This window comes from Anolis sagrei, chromosome 9, assembly GCF_037176765.1.
Source record: "Anolis sagrei isolate rAnoSag1 chromosome 9, rAnoSag1.mat, whole genome shotgun sequence".
Lineage (NCBI taxonomy): Eukaryota > Metazoa > Chordata > Lepidosauria > Squamata > Dactyloidae > Anolis > Anolis sagrei.
The window spans coordinates 33,007,637-33,024,528 of NC_090029.1; the positions used below are offsets into that span (position 1 = coordinate 33,007,637).

Consider the following 16,892-nt stretch of genomic DNA (forward strand, 5'->3'; position numbering starts at 1 on the left):
AGGTGGTTGACAGGGGTGGAGCTGCAGGCTATTGAAGGTTGCTCTGCCCCCTGCTGTGCTCTTTGCTTCAGCGTGAGCTAAGAGGCAGGTTTCAACCACACCCCGCACCCCAAAATTTTCAACCCCCCCCCCAAATTTTCAACCCCCCCCCCAAAATTGTCAACCCTCCCCGAAATTTTTTTCTGGCTACGACCCTGCTCATGACCACCACACCACGCAAGAGTCTAGAACAGGGGTCCTCAAACTATGGCCCGCGGCCCACTTCCGGCCTGCCAAGGGCACTTATCCGGCCCACGGAGGAGGAGCGCCCCCCCCCCCCACAGTGCCCCTCCCTTGGCTGGCTCACGCTATCCGTCAGGCCCGATGGGCAGCGTGAGCCAGCCAAGGGCAGCTGCTCCGGCGGCCTACTCACGTGTAAAGCACCCCACGAGGTGCTTTACACAAAAGTAGGCCACGCAGTGCTACTCCTCCCTTGGCAGGCTCACACTGCTCATCGGGCCTGATGGGCAGCATGAGCCAGCCAAGGGCAGTTGCTCCACACGGCCTACTCGCGTGTAAAGCACCTCGTGAGGTGCTTTACGCACGAGTAGGCCGCGCGGTGCTGCTCCTCCCTTGGCAGGCTCACGCTGCCCATCGAGCCCGATGGGCAGCGTGAGCCAGCCAAGGGAGGCTGCCCCGGCGCTCCATGCAGTCATGCCGGCCACATGACCTTGGAGGTGTCTACGGACAACGCCAGCTCTTTGACTTAGAAATGCAAATGAGCACCACACCCCAGAGTCAGACATGACTGGACTTCATGTCAGAGGAAAACCTTTAACTAGGAAAATTGTGGAAGATCCAGGGTGGGAGAAAGAACTCTTGTCTGCTTGAGGTAGGTATGAATGTTTCAATTGGCCACCTTGATTGCCATTTCATAGCCAGACAGTTTTTAGGGAGAATCCTTTGTTGAGAGGTGATTAGCTGGCCCTGATTGTTTTCTTGTCTGGAGTTCGCCTGTGTTTGAGTGTTGTTCTTTATTTACAGTTATAATTTTAGAGTTTTTTTTAATAATACTAGCCAGAATTTGTTCAGACTAGAAATAGGACGATTTCCCATTCTCTGCTCCTGGAATTACTGCCTAAAGTGGGCTAGAAAGAACCCCCTCTCAGGGCCCTTCCACACCGCAAAATAAGATATGTGCAATGTGCATAGGAATTTTTAATTGATTTTTTTAAAAAAAAAACTATAGTCCGGCTCTCCAACGGTCTGAGGGACAGTGAACTGGCCCCTGGTTTAAAAAGTTTGAGGACCCCTGGTCTAGAATATCTGTATACGAATCCACACGATCTCTTCGATCATCTGGAGAGGCCCTGCTCACGCTCCCACCTGCATCGCAAGCGCGATTCGTGGTGATGAGAGAGAAGGCCTTTTCGGTGGTGGCCCCTCGACTCTGGTACTCACTCTCTAAGGACATCAGGCATGCCCCAACTTTGGCAGTCTTTAAGAGGAGTTTGAAGACATGGTTGTTCCAGTGTGCTTTCCCAGAACAATGATCCCATAGCACTTTGTCCTCCAAAGCACTTTATATATTTAGGTCTGCTCGTATATTCCCACAAACCGCCACATCACTTTTTCGTCCATGTCCAGCATTATTCTTTAGTCTTTTAATTTTAATTACATTTGGCCTACCCATAGATTTTAAAGTGTGTTGTCCTATTGATAATGCATGTGTTATTGTTTTATTGTTTTGTTATTTTAAATTGCTTGTATTGTTATTATTATTGCTTGTATTGTTGTATTTTGGGCTCGGCCTCATGTAAGCCGCACCGAGTCCCTTGGGGAGATGGGAGCGGGGTATAAATAAAGTATTATTATTATTATTATTATTATTATTATTATATTATTATTATTATTAGCAAACAGTTAATTATAAAAACACACAAAAGTGTAAAAAAATCAGGAATAAGAGAAGAAGCTATATTATCCCAAAAGGTTTAGCAACAGGTCATAACCAAACAGTAATCCAAATGTCTCATAAAGGTCCAAAGGTGACATAGTCCAGGAACAGCCAGAAATCACAAGTACGACACAAATCCACAAACAAGAATGTATGAATAGTAAAAACTTGGAACAGGAACAGGAACATAGAAAACGTCCAGGACACTTAAATCCAAAACCAAGTCATGACTTGAACCGAGAATCAGAGAACCAAGGCCTAGCTTCTCACTCTAATTCTACGTTGCCTGAACTAACCTAAAGGTAAACAACTTGCTGTTTAACAGACACCCATGAAATCATTCAGTTTCCCATGAATTTTCTCTACAACTTTCCCCACACAATCTCTCTGAACGACGCAACCTATTTTCTGCTTGATCTGCAAATGAAGACTTTTGTTGATCTCCATAACTACAGGTGGTTTCTCCTGGGAGCCCTCCTTATCACTCAACTCTTCATTTGATTCCTCAGAGCCCCCCGTGGTACAGTGGGTTAAACCCTTGTGCTGGCAGGACTAGAGGCCAACAGGTCACAGGTTCAAATCCAGGGAGAGCGCAGATGAGCTCCCTCTATCAGCTCCAGCTCCCCATGCGGGGACATGAGAGAAGCCTCTCACATGGATGGCAAAACATCAAAACATCCGGGTGTCCCCTGGGCAACGTCCTTGCAGACGGCCAATTCTCTCACATCAGAAGCAACTTGCAGTTTCTCAAGTCACTCATGACACGAAAAAACAAAAACAAAAAACAAACTTGATTTCTTATCTAATGTTGCTACTTCTGACTCCCCGAATACCTTTGAGGTCTTTCTCTTTCTGTGCCAGTTTTCTCACAGAGAACCATCATTCCCCAGACTTGAATTTCCCAGACTTGAAGGCCCATCCGTTTGTGCCTGTTTTCTCATAGAGAACCATCATTCCCCAGACTTGAATTTCCTAGACTTGAAGGCCCATGTGTTTATGTCACAGGAAACCTCATAATCCTCTCCAAATCATCAGTTAAACCATGTATATTGGTCAGCTCAGAACTGATTTAACAGAACTACTCTTTACTAGTCATTCTTCAGACCATCCCCAGATCTTGTGTCCAGTGTAGATGGGCCCAAGACTCTGAGATATCAAAGTCCAAATGCCCATTGGCCATAGAAATCCAATGGGTAACCTTGGTCAAGTCATACTCTCTCCACTTAAGATGAAGTTGGCCAAAACCTTGCAGAGAAAATCCTGTTAAGTATTTACATTACAGCCTCCCACATGGATGGCAAAACATCAAACATCTGCGTGTCTCCTGGGCAATGTCCTTGCAGATGGCCAATTCTCTCACAACAGAAGGGACTTGCAGTCTCTCAAGTCACTCCTGACACGAAAAAACAAAAACAAAAAACAAAATTGATTCCTTATCTACTGTTGCTACTTCTGACTCCCCGAATACCTTTGAGGTCTTTCTCTTTCCGTGCCAGTTTTCTCACAGAGAACCATCATTCCCCAGACTTTAATTTCCCAGACTTGAAGGCCCATCCGTTTGTGTCACAGGAAAGCTCACAATCCTCTCCAAATCATCAGTTAAACCATGTATATTGGTCAGCTCAGAACTGGTTTGACAGAACTACTCTTTACTAGTCATTCTTCAGACCAGCCCCAGATCTTGTGTCCAGTGTAGATGGGGCTAAGACTCTGAGATATCAAGGTCCAAATGCCCCTTGGCCATAGAAATCCACTGGGTGACCTTGGTCAAGTCATACTCTCTCCAATTAAGATGAAGGTTGACAAAACCTTGCGGAGAAAATCCTGTGATAGGTTTACTTTACAACTCTCATAAGGCGCAAACAACTTGAGGGCACACAGCAACAACAGTGATTGCAACCTTAATTGTGAGGAAGTGCATTTAACTGCAAAGGGTTGTTTTGTTTTCCCGTTCAGGACTGCCAATCAGATGCTGGCGATTTCCGGGCTCAGCAGTGTTCAGCCTACAATGACGTCAAGTACCAGGGGCATTTTTATGAATGGGTCCCTGTTTATGATGATGCCAGCTCTCCCTGTGCCCTGAAGTGCCAAGCCTTGGGCCAACAGTTGGTAGTGGAGCTGGCCCCCAAAGTTCTGGACGGGACCCGCTGCAATGCTAAATCCCTGGATATGTGCATCAGTGGAATTTGCCAGGTAAGTAAGTACCTTTGGTGCATTTGGTGCTATTAATTTCTCTTACCCAAATGAATAGAGTCGGCCCCGGTGAAGCGCTCTTACTTTTGTCCACTCTCACAACTGTGGTCTCTGGAGTCTGTGAAAAAGAGACGGAATGGATGTCCAAAATTGTCACACAGTTGTTGAAAAATATGTTTCTTGAGTACCCAGGAGGAATCCTGGACTGATGAGAGTATCTGCAGATTGGAACTTATTCTGGGTAGTATTTACACAGAAAACAACATTTTCTTCACTCCCAAAAGTTCAAATTTTGCACAGAATTGAAGTTTCTCACAGTAGGAAGAAGCAATATATGGCTACTATAAACAAATTCAGGACTCCAGGGCCAGATTAATTGCACTCAAGGGTATGAAACGATGTTTTGTCGAAGGCTTTCATGGCTGGAATCACTAGGTTCTTGTGGGTTTTTTCGGGCTATAGGGCCATGTTCTAGAGGCATTTCTCCTGGCGTTTTGCCTGCATCTATGGCAAGCATCCTCAGAGGTAGTGAGGTCTGTTGGAAGTAGGACAATGGGTTTATATATCTGTGGAATGGCTGGGGTGGGGCAAAGAGCTCTTCTCTGCTGAAGCTAGGTGTGAATGTTTCAACTGACCACCTTCATTAGCATTTGAAGGCCTGGCTGAGCCTGGGAAAATCTTTTGTTGAGAGGTGTTAAGATGTGCCTGGTTGTTTCCTCTCTGCTGTTTTGCTGTTGTAATTTTAGAGTTTTTTAATACTGGTAGCCAGATTTTGTTCATTTTCATGGTCTCTTCCTTCTGTTCCTTTCATGCTTTCTGTCCAAGCATGTGGACAATTTCAACAGAAAGGAAGAAACCATGAAAATGAACAAAATCTGGCTACGGATGTGAGAGCTGGACCTTAGGGAAGGCTGAGCGAAGGAAGAGAGATGCTTTTGAGCTGTGGTGTTGGAGGAAAGTGCTGAGAGTGCCTTGGACTGCGAGAAGATCCAACCAGTCCATCCTCCAGGAAATAAAGCCCGGCTGCTCACTGGAAGGAAGGATACTAGAGACAAAGTTGAAGTCCTTTGGCCACATCACGAGGAGACAGCAAAGCCTGCAGAAGGGAATGATGCTGGGGAAAGTGGAAGGCAAAAGGAAGAGGGGCCAACCAAGGGCAAGATGGATGGATGGTACCCTTGAAGTGACTGGACTGACCTTGAAGGAGCTAGGGGTGGTGACGGCCGACAGGGAGCTCTGGCGTGGGCTGGTCCATGAGGTCACGAAGAGTCGGAGACGACTGAACGAATGAATAACAACAACATTTTCTACTTGACAGATGTAACTGTCTTTAGGGCTGCAAAGGTCGACAGCAAGCTAGACAACTGGCCAGAAGCTCATTCTGACCTGGCCTGGCATCGAACTCATGACCTCTCAGTCAGTAGTGATTTTAATGGAGTTGACTCCCAACCAGGTCTTATTGATGCACTTTCCTCTTGGCAAGTTTCTCTCTTTTGCCCTCCATTTGTGCCTCTTCAAATTCTACAGCACTGCTGGCCACAGCTGACCTCCAGCTAGAGCACTCAAGGGCCAAGGCTTCCCAGTTCTCGGTGTCTATCCCACAGTTGTTAAGGTTGGCCTTGATTCCAATCATACTCAATATTTGAGTATGATTGCACCAGACAGGGATTTGATGTTACGGCAACCATACAGCATGAGACAGCTGTATGGTTATTAAGAATGTCAACTGATGAGACATAGGTCTTCTTCCCATCTACAGTAAAGTGTGCATTCTTTTAAGCATTTTAAAGCTTTTCAATGTTGCAGATAGGGATTCCTTCTGTCCTGCTCTGGAGGAAACATTTCAACCCCGACGGAGGCTTGACAAAGCGTTGAATGCTGCCCATTGCCTATTCCAGTTGTTGTGATTATGTGATATTCCTGTGGAATAAGCTACTTTTCTTGAGCATGTTAAATTTAGCAGTTCCAGGAAGCAGGTGTTTTAAGCATCAAGGCGAGGAGAAATAGATCCAGAGATATTCTAGGATTCCTGGAAAAAGTTGTGTTTCATTATATGGCGGAGAAAAGGAGACGGAATCAATGTCTTGAAATAAAAAAGTGGGGTTCGTTGTCTAACTCAGTTTATCCATTTCAGTTTATCCATTTGAATATAGCTATGACAATTTGTCGAGCCTCTGGTGGTGCAGTGGGTTAAACCGCTAAGCTGCTGAACTTGCTGACCAAAAGGTCAGCGGTTCGAATCTGGGAAGTGGGGTGAGCTCCCACTGTTAGCCCCAGCTTTTGCAACCTAGCAGTTCGAAAACATGCAAATGTGAGTAGATCAATAGGTACCGCTTCTGCGGGAAGGTAACGGTGCTCCATGCAGTCATGCTGGCCACATGGCCTAGGAGGTGTCTACGGACAATGCCTACTCTTCAGCTTAGAAATGGAGATGAGCACCACCTCCCAGAGTCGGACACTGTGGCATAATGTAAAACAAACCACGTGTAGTTCACATTTGACCGGCCCACACACTGCCTTGCCAGAGGAAGAAAAATATGCCATGCATATAAACAGTAAAGAAGAAGTAGTTTACTCTTCTTAATTCAGAACAACATATGTACAATGTGATCAGTTGCATCAACTCACATAATGTCCTTTTATTAGAAACTAGCCGTCCCCTGCCATGCATTGGTGTGGCCCAGTGTAGTGATCTGGAAAATAAAGTAATGAGAAAGTGTTGGTTTCTAATATATGTAATGTCTTTATGCTTGTGAGTAAACAGTATTTCTTGCTGTTTCTTTGTCAGTGTTGATGTGGAGATTGTCTGGTTTGCCTGCTCTGGAACATGCAACATATCATTATCCTTCTTTAGGGATCCCTTTCAAATCTATAATACTATATCTCTCTGTGTGTGAATGATATCTATCTCTCTATATTTATGGCTGGATGGCTCTCTGTCAGGAGGGCTTTGTTTACATTTTCTTGCCCTGGTGAAGGGAGTTGGACTGGATGGCCTTAAGTATTTTCTGTTGGTCAGGGGGGTTCTGGGTGGGAGGTTTGCCCCAGTTCTGTGGCTGGTGGAGTTCAGCATGCTCTTTGATTGTAGGTGAACTATAAATTCCAGTAACTACAACTCCCAAATGTCAAGATCTATTTTCCTCAAACTCCATCTGTGTTCATATTTGGGCATATAGAATATTCATGCCAAGTTTGGTCCTGATCCATCATTGTTTGAGTCCACAGTGCTCTCTGGATGGAGGTGAACTACAACTCTCAAGGTCAATGCCCATCACTCTCAAAGTCAATGTCCATGAAACCCTTCTAGTGTTTTCTGTTGTTCATGGGAGTTCTGTGTGCCATGTTTGGTTCAATTCCATCATTGGTGGAGTTCAGAATAATCTTTGATTGTAAGTAAACTATAAATCGCAGCAACTACAACTCCCAAATGACAAAACATTTTTTTTAAGTGATGTTCACTCCTTGGGTTGGTAGGTGTCTTGTGTCCAAATTTGGTGTCAATTCGTACAGTGGTTTTTGAGTTATGTTAATCCCACAAACTAACATTACATTTTATTTATATAGATAGTCTTTATTTGTCCATTTAGATAAACCTCTTCAGCAGCTCATGAAGCTTCTCTCTTCTCTCTCTGTACCTGCATAGCTCAAGCCGGAACAAAAAAGTAATAGTATCCAAAAGTCCCAGGCTACCCATCTCCCTGGTCATTCAGCTTCATGCACCTTTTGTTAAAGTTATCATTACATTAACTGAGTTCTTACATGCTCCAACAGACATGACCAGACTTAATGTCAGGGAAAACCTTTACGTTTACCTTGCTTGTGCAATGGCAGCAATTGATTAATGTAGAAATGCAGAATGATATATTGTTGAAGCATTTTTCCGAATGAAGCAGAGAGTGTTTGAGGACCGGGACATCTTTAGGGATACAAAGGTGCTTGTTTATAAGGCTATGGTCTTCCCAACCCTGCTATATGCGAGACGTGGACTGTCTACAGACATCACATGCAACTCCTAAAATGATTCCATCAGCGCTGCCTCCGGAAAATCCTGCAAATCTCTAGGGAAGACAAGTGGACAAATGTCAGCATGCTGGAAGAAGCAAAGACCACCAGCATTGAAGCGATGCTCCTCTGCCATCAACTCCGCTGGATCGGCCACGTTGTCCGGATGCCTGTGCTGGAAGAAGCAAAGACCACCAGCATTGAAGCGATGGTCCTCCACCATCAACTCCACTGGACCGGCCACATTGTCCGAATGCCCGGCAACCATCTCCCAAAGAAGTTGCTATACTCCAAACTCAAGAACGGAAAATGGAATGTTGGTGGGCAAGAAAAAAGAGATTTAAAGATGGGCTCAAAGCCAACGTTAAAAACTCTGGCATAGACACTGAGAACCGGGAAGCCTGGCCCTTGAGCGCTCCAGCTGGAGGTCAGCTGTGACCAGCAGTGCTGTAGAATTTGAAGAGGCGTGAATGGAGGCGAAAGAGAGAAATGTGCCAAGAGGAAGGCACATCAAGCCACAACCCCAACCAAGACCGCCTTCCACCTGGAAACTGATGCCCTCACTGTGGGAGAAGATGCAGATCAAGAATAGGGCTCCACAGTCACCTACAGACACGGATCTTGGAAGACTATTCTACTCGGACAACGAGGGATCACCTAAGTAAGTAAGTAGATGTAAAGTAGAATGGGAGGGGCCAAGAGAGAAGAAAATCGCATTTACCGTTTGCCAACCTTGATAGTCCCTCACTCACTAAAGGGACTTCCCCCTCTCCCTTTTGGTTTTTATATAGGAATAATTTTGCACAGAACGGGATATGGTTTTGTAATTAGCCTCCTTTTCCACAAAGTAGCTACCGCTCTATTAAAGGCTTGCATGTGCACAGCTCAAAAAATAATACTTGACACGCTTGATGAGTAGAGTAGGTGTTTACTCAGGGAAAAAGTGAAACATCTGGCAAAAGCCTGGCGTTGGGATTATGACCGCCTCGCCGTGTATTGCTTTAGGTTTTATATGATTTTAATGCATGCTTCGCTCCCACCTCACCATCATTCCAGCACGTAGTAGCTCAGCCGCCTCTCTTAAAAGCCAACATGTCACACCTAAGAAGAGAATCCCCCATTTCCCTTCTGTCGTTTATGGAATAGGGGAAACCTGCCATTTGGCAAGGGCTGGCTCCTTAATGCATGCTACTGTATTTATAGCATCTTTCCTAAATGGGAGGGAGGTACATTGTTCCGTGTCACATGAAGCAGCGCATAAATTTAGTCCTGAGTGTTACAGCTTGAAAGTGGCAGCCAGGTGGGCAAAAGACATGTGGCAAAAGGCATAATACGAGAAAGTGCTGGGTACCGACATTCAGGTTCTTATGGGGAGTCCCATACAATTGTAATTTTATGTAAAATTGCACCGGGATTGTGGCGCAGCTGGCTGAGTGTCAGCAGCATTAGAATCATAGAATCAAAGAGTTGGAAGAGACCTCCTGGGCCATCCAGTCCAACCCCATTCTGCCAAGAAGCAGGAATATTGCATTCAAATCACCCCTGACAAATGGCCATCCAGCCTCTGCTTAAAAGCTTCCAAAGAGGGAGCCTCCACCACACTCCGGGGCAGAGAGTTCCACTGCTGAACGGCTCTCACAGTCAGGAAGTTCTTCCTAATGTTCAGATGGAATCTCCTTTCTTGTAGTTTGAAGCCATTGTTCCGCGTCCTGGTCTCCAAGGAAGCAGAAAACAAGCTTGCTCCCTCCTCCTCCCTGTGGCTTCCTCTCACATATTTATACATGGCTATCATATCTCCTCTCAGCCTTCTCTTCTTCAGGCTAGTTTGAAGCCATTACTCCGCGTCCTAGTCTCCAGGGCAGCAGAAAACAAGTTGGCTCCCTGCTCCCTATGAGTTCCCCTCATATATTTATCCATGGGCCTCATCATGTCTCCTCTCAGTCTTCTCTTCTGCAGGCTAAACATGCCCAGTTCCCTAAGCCGCTCCTCATAGGGCTTGTTCTCCAGACCCTTGATCATTTTAGTCGCCCTCCTCTGGACACATTCCAGCTCAATATCTCTCTTGAATTGTGGTGCCCAGAATTGGACACAATATTCCAGATGTGGTCTAACCAAAGCGGAATAGAGGGGTAGCATTACTTCCTTAGATCTAGACACTAGGCTCCTATTGATGCAGGCCAAAATCCCATTGGCTTTTTTTGCCGCCACATCACATTGTTGGCTCATGTTTAACTTGTTGTCCATGAGGACTCCAAGATCTTTTTCACACGTACTGCTCTCGAGCCAGGCGTCACCCATTCTGTATCTTTGCATTTCATTTTTTCTGCCAAAGTGGAGTATCTTGCATTTGTCACTGTTGAACTTCATTAAGATCACTCTGACCAAAAAGGTCATGAGTTCGAAGCCAACCAATTGTGTAGCCTGTTGTCGACCTTTGCAACCCGAAAGACAGTTGCATCTGTCAAGTAGGAAAATAAGGTATCTCCTTAAAGTGTGGGGAGGCTAAATTAACTAATTTATGAGGCCATAAAAAAGACTCCAGCAAAGCACTCCAGCAAAAAGCATGTGGGGAATGCGGAAGTACTTCATCAGTGTTGCAGATGGATGATGAAAGTGACAGCTCCCCTGGCGGCCAGGAAAGTTAAATAGCCTCTGTGTATGTCTGTATATGTTTGTATGTCAAATTGGCATTGAATGTTTGCCATATATGTGTACACTGTAATCCACCCTGAGTCCCCTGCGGGATGAGAAGGGCGGAATATAAATACTGTAAATGAATAAATAAATAATGGCTAACAAGGTGCTTCTCTTGGAATGTGTGCAGAGGAGGGCGACTAAAATCATCAAGGGTCTGGAGAACAAGCCCTATGAGGAGCGGCTTAGGGAACTGGGCATGTTTAGCCTGAATAAGTGAAGGCTGAGAGGAGATATGGTCAGGGCCATGGATAAATATGTGAGAGGAAGCCACAGGGAGGAGGGGGCGAACTTGTTTTCTGCTGCCCTGGAGACTAGGACACAATGGAGCAATGGCTTCAAACTACAAGAGAGGAGATTCCATCTGAACATTAGGAAGAACTTCCTGACTGTGAGAGCCGTTCAGCAGTGGAACTCTCTGCCACGGAGGCTCCTTCTTTGAAGGCTTTTAAACAGGGGTTGGATGGCCATGTGTTGGGGGTGCTTTGAATGCAATTTTCCTGCTTCTTGGCAGAATGGGGTTGGACTGGATGGCCCATGAGGTCTCTTCCAATTCTATGATTCTATTATTCTATTATTCTATTATTCTTCTGTCATAAAAGAGAATTAAATTGCAAGGGAGAGAGAAAGGCAGTAGGAAAAGCAGAAGGTTACATTACACCTGGATTGATATGCAAACCTGACATCAATACCAGGAAAGATTGTGGAGCAGATCATTAAGAAGGCAATCTGCAATCACTGGGTTGTCGGTTTTTCGGGCTGTATGGCCATGTTCTAGAAGCATTCTCTCCTGACGTTTTGCCTGCATCTATGGCAAGCATCCTCAGAGGTTGTGACGTCTCTTGGAAACTAGGAAAATTAGATTTATATGAGGGTTGAATAAAAAGTAATGCCTCCACCTTCGTTACTTGGGTTTGGATGGGAATATTTTAATAACTCAAACGCAGAAATAATCCTTAGAATGTGCTCTTTAACTACCACTATTCACTTTCCCACATAATCACGACAATTGGATACAATTCTGCCAACGATGAACAAGTTTTCTGAAGCCGTCACGGAAGAAGTTGACTGTTTCCGCAACCAGTGTCTCCCAGTTCTTTCAACATCTTCATCAGAAGCATAATGATATCTCCACAGATCTTCTTTCATTATCGGGAACAGATGCAAGTCAGATGGTGCTAAATCTGGACTGTATGGAGGATGCCGTACGGTGGTGAGATCCAGTCTCTGAAGTTTCAAGTCTGCGCGCTTTCATTTCAGGCATCAGCATCCTGGATATCCATCGTGCTCAGATCTTCCGATAGCCAAGCAAAGCAATAATGTGACCCACACGTTCTTGTGAAATGCCGATTACGCTTGAAATTTCTTTCTGAGTGATACGATGATCATCCTGAATCAATCTGTCAACCTTTTGCTTGTGAAACTCAGTGGTTGCTGTCACAGAACGTCCAACTGTTTGTCAATCAAGTCAGATGTTCCCACCTCAATATCTTTAAACTTACTCACCCAACAATGCACAATCCTCACATCAACACAATCACCATAAACAGCTTGCATTCTCTGATGAATCTCCTTTGGGGTGACACCTTCTGCGGTCCAGAATTCAATGACTGCACATTGCTTAAGTTGCATTGACCGACCGTCTGCACATTGCGCTTTAACAACACAACCATTCAATGATAAGGCTTCCCACAAAAATGGAACTGTAGAGGAGAGTCTACTGAACAAGCCAGTATCTGCCGCATACCAGTACTGCCATCTGTTGAGAAGTTACAAAGGTGGAGGTATTACTTTTCATTCAACCCTTGTATTTTACGGGAGGGCTAGAGGCAGGTGACAAACATTATTTATTTTATTGTGTTGTAATTTTTGTTGCGTCATATTTTTTAATTTTGCTGTATTGTATCTTCGGACTGGGCCTCATGTTAGCCACCACGAGTCCCCTCTGGGAAGATGGAGGTGGGGTACAAATAAAGTTTATTATTATTGTTGTTGTTGTTGTTGTTGTTATTGATACAAAAGCATCGTATGTCACAGCAAGCAAGATCTATATGCTGGATTTCGTATCACAAAATCACAAGTCGAACACTTCCCAAGCATCTAGGACTGTGTGATGTATTTTCAAATGATGCACGCAGATCCAAGTAAGGTACCCTTTTGCAGTTGACATATTGTGATTTTGTTGATGTTTATGTTTATTGTATTGTCGAAAGCTTTCATGGCCTGAATCACTGGGTTGTTGTAAGTTTTTCCGGGCTATATGTTTATTGTTTTATGTTTATTGTTTCCAAATGCTGGTTGAGATCTTTTTGGCACGGCACCCAGTGTGCCAATGACCACTGGGACCACCTGTACTGGTTTATGCCAGTGCAGTTGTTGTTGTTGTTGTTGTTGCAGTTGTTGTTGTTATTATTATTATTATTATTATTATTCTCATGGGGCTAAAAAAATTGTTTAGGGATCACTCAGTTCTAGTGGGTTTTTTCGGGCTATATGGCCATGTTCTAGAGGCATTTCTCCTGATGTTTCGCCTGCATCTATGGCAAGCATCCTCAGAGGTGAGGTCTGCTGGAACTGGGAAAAAAGGGGTTTATATATCAACAGGCAGGCAGTTATAAAACAGGCAGGGACATCTAATCACCTTTCAAGAAGAGTTTGCTCCAGGCACAGTCAGCCCATTGTATGCTAATCAAGGTGGTCAATTGAAAGATTCACACCTAGCCCAACTTACAAAAGCCTTTTGTCTCACCCTGGTCATTCCACAGATATATAAACCCCTTTTTTTCCCAGCTCCAGCAGACCTCACCTCTGAGGATGCTTGCCATAGATGCAGGCGAAACGTCAGGAGAAATGCCTCTAGAACATGGCCATATAGCCCGAAAAACCCCACAAGAACTGAGTGATTCCAGCCATGAAAGCCTTCGACAATACATTGTTTAGGGATCCTTCTGGGAAGGAAGGACACTTTCCCGTTCCCTGGCTAGAAAGAGGCATTTAGCTTTCAACATCCTCTTCTTCCCTGCTTTGTTAAAAACCTCCAAACCCAAAATAAAACATGACAGCCAACAGCTGTCACAGAGCTCAACTCAGCACACACATAGGTAGAACCACGGGAGTGATGGCTTGCAAATGCAATTCTTCCGAATCCCGGCATCCACTTGGCGGCATCCGCTGTGAACTTGGCTCAGCTTTTTAAGTGAACTCATCTAAATAAACATGTTGGATATCTTTGCCTTTGTGCTTGGGAACAACAAAGTATTTGCTTGTGAGGAAAGAAGTCCAGTGTGGCTTCTCCTCCAGCGACTGTTGGTTTTCCTCATTCTTTCTCTCTGAATCTTGAAATGCAAGTATGATTTCACTTCCATCTGTTTTCATAACATCCAAGGCCCTTTAGGCTTTCTCCTTCCCGGTCTTGTAGTATGTCTTTCTGGGGGGAACTGTTCATAATTTCTAGGCATGCCTTTCCAGAATGCCAGTTTTAATGTAGTCACTTGAAATTCACTTCACTCATGGATTCAAAGCAAGGTCTTTATTGGGAGGAATCAAGACCATGAATATTTCCTTGCTACTGGAGGAAAAATCCAAAGAGGTTGCGAAAGAGGGAAAGGTTTCTGTGAAAGGTATTTTGGTCGCCCCTAGAGAACGTGAGACTCGGCTCGGCCAGACCACTCAATCGTGGCCTTGTCTGCCACGGCCTGCTCTTGTTACCAAATAAAATATTTAGCGTCCCTACATGAAAACAGGTTAGAGAAAGGGGAAACACACCCAAAAGATAGCTGACGCATCCTCTTTATTGTAAAGCATAGGAGTCCTCGGTGGCGCAGTGGGTTAAACCCCTGTGCCGGCAGGACTGAAGACCGACAGGTCGCAGGTTCGAATCCGGGGAGAGGTGGATGAGCTTCCTCTATCAGCTCCAGCTCCTCATGGAGGGACATGAGAGAAGCCTCACACAAGGATGATAAAACATCAAATCATCCAGGCATCCCCTGGGCAACGTCCTTGCAGATGGCCAATTCTCTCACACCAGAAGCGACTTGCAGTTTCTCAGGTCGCTCCTGACATGACCAAAAAAAAAAAAATGTAAAGCATACTGATTTTTTTTTCTGAGTGGGAAAGTTTGTTGTTGTTCATTCATTCAGTTGTTTCCAACTCTTCGTGACCTCATGGACCAGCCCATGCCAGAGCTTCCTGTCAGCCATCACCACCCCCAGCTCCTTCAAGGTCAATCCAGTCACTTCAAGGATGCCATCCATCCATCTTGCCCTTGGTCGGCCCCTCTTCCTTTTGCCTTCCATTTTCCCCAGCATCATTGTCTTCTCTAAGCTTTCCTGTCTCCTCATGATGTGGCCAAAGGACTTCAACTTTGTCTCTAGTCTCCTTCCCTCCAGTGAGCAGTAGGGCTTTCTTTCCTGGAGGATGGACTGGTTGGATCTTCTCGCAGTCCAAGGCACTCTCAGAACTTTCCTCCAACACCACAGCTCAAAAGCATCTCTCTTCCTTCGCTCAGCCTTCCTTATGGTCCAGCTCTCACATCCGTAGGTGACTACAGGGAAGACCATGGCTTGGACTAGGCGGATCTTTGTTGCCAGTCTGATGTTTCTACTCTTTACTATTTTATCGAGACTGGACATTGCTCTCCTCCCAAGAAGAAATCTTCTGATTTCCTGGCCACAGTCTGCATCTGCAGTCATCTTTTCAACTAGAAATACAAAATCTGTCACGGCCTCCACATTTTCTCCCTCTATTTCCCAGTTGTCAATCATTCTTGTTGCCATAATCTTGGTTTCTTTGATGTTTAGCTGCAACCCGGCTTTTGCGCTTTCTTTTTTCACCTTGATTAGAAGGCTCTTCAGCTCCTCCTCGCTTTTGGCCATCAAAGTGGTGTCATCTGCATATCTGAGGTTGTGAATGTTTCTTCCAGCAATTTTTACCCCACCCTTGGATTTGTCAAGCTCCACACATCATAGAATCATAGAATCAGAGAGTTGGAAGAGACCTCATGGGCCATCCAGTCCAACTCCCTGCCAAGAAGCAGGAATATTGCATTCAAATCACCCCTGACAGATGGCCATCCAGCCTCTGCTTAAAAGCTTCCAAAGAAGGAGCCTCCACCACACTCCGGGGCAGAGAGTTCCACTGCTGAACAGCTCTCACAGTCAGGAAGTTCGTAACTAATTTATGAATCATAATGTAAATATCTGATATCAGGATGTATTTTCATTCACTGGATGATGTGTTCTCCATACAAGTTGAATAGGTTAGGGGAGAGGATACAACCCTGCCATACGCCTTTCCCAATCTTGAACCAGTCTGTTGTTCTGTGGTCAGTTTTGACTGTTGCTACTTGGTCCTTATACAGATTCCTCAGGAGCGAGATAAGGTGATTTGGGATGCCCATACCACCAAGAAAAGTGGGTATAGTAGTTAAGTTTAAAAGAGATCACAAGGGCCCACAATCAGTTGTTGTTGCACCCCAGGTCTGGAGCCACCTATGACCACAGCACCACACAAGAATCCAGATTTTAAACAAAGAGTTTATTGTAAAAACATATAACAATATATGAAAAAGCAGGAATAAAGAAAGGAGAAGAATAATGCAAAAAAGGCTTAGCAATAGATCAGTGTTCCTCAACCTTCCGAATGCTGTGGCCCCTTAATACAGTTCCTCATGTTGTGGTGAGCCCCAACCATAGCATTATTTTCATTGCTACTTCGTAACTGTAATTTATGAATCATAATGCAAATGTCTGATATGCAGGATGTATTTTTATTCACTGGACCAAATTTGTGGAAGAGTGCTGCAAATAGATCTGAGAACTGCAGGACCAAACATAAGAACATAGCATCTTCTGCTATGTAAATAAATCTTTTATCTATATAAATAAAAATGTAATGTTCGTTAGTGGGATTAACAGAACTCAAAAACCAGTGGGCGAATTGACACCAAATTTGGACACAAGACACCTAACAACCCAATGTATGTCTTTCACTCAAAAAAATTGATTTTGTTATTTGGGAGTTGTAGTTGCTGGGATTTATAGTTCATCTACAATCAAAGAGAATTTTG

The 16,892-nt window shown here is 44.7% G+C and overlaps 1 protein-coding gene across 1 annotated transcript in view; it reads left to right on the forward strand.

Annotated features, from left to right (window-relative positions):
- Positions 1-16,892, forward strand: part of ADAMTSL3 (ADAMTS like 3) — a 218,405-nt gene that overhangs the window by 76,494 nt on the left and 125,019 nt on the right. The window contains exon 6 of the mRNA XM_067471432.1: positions 3,893-4,129. Within this exon, the coding sequence (XP_067327533.1) occupies positions 3,893-4,129 (237 nt within the window). The remainder of the gene's footprint in view (positions 1-3,892; positions 4,130-16,892) is intronic.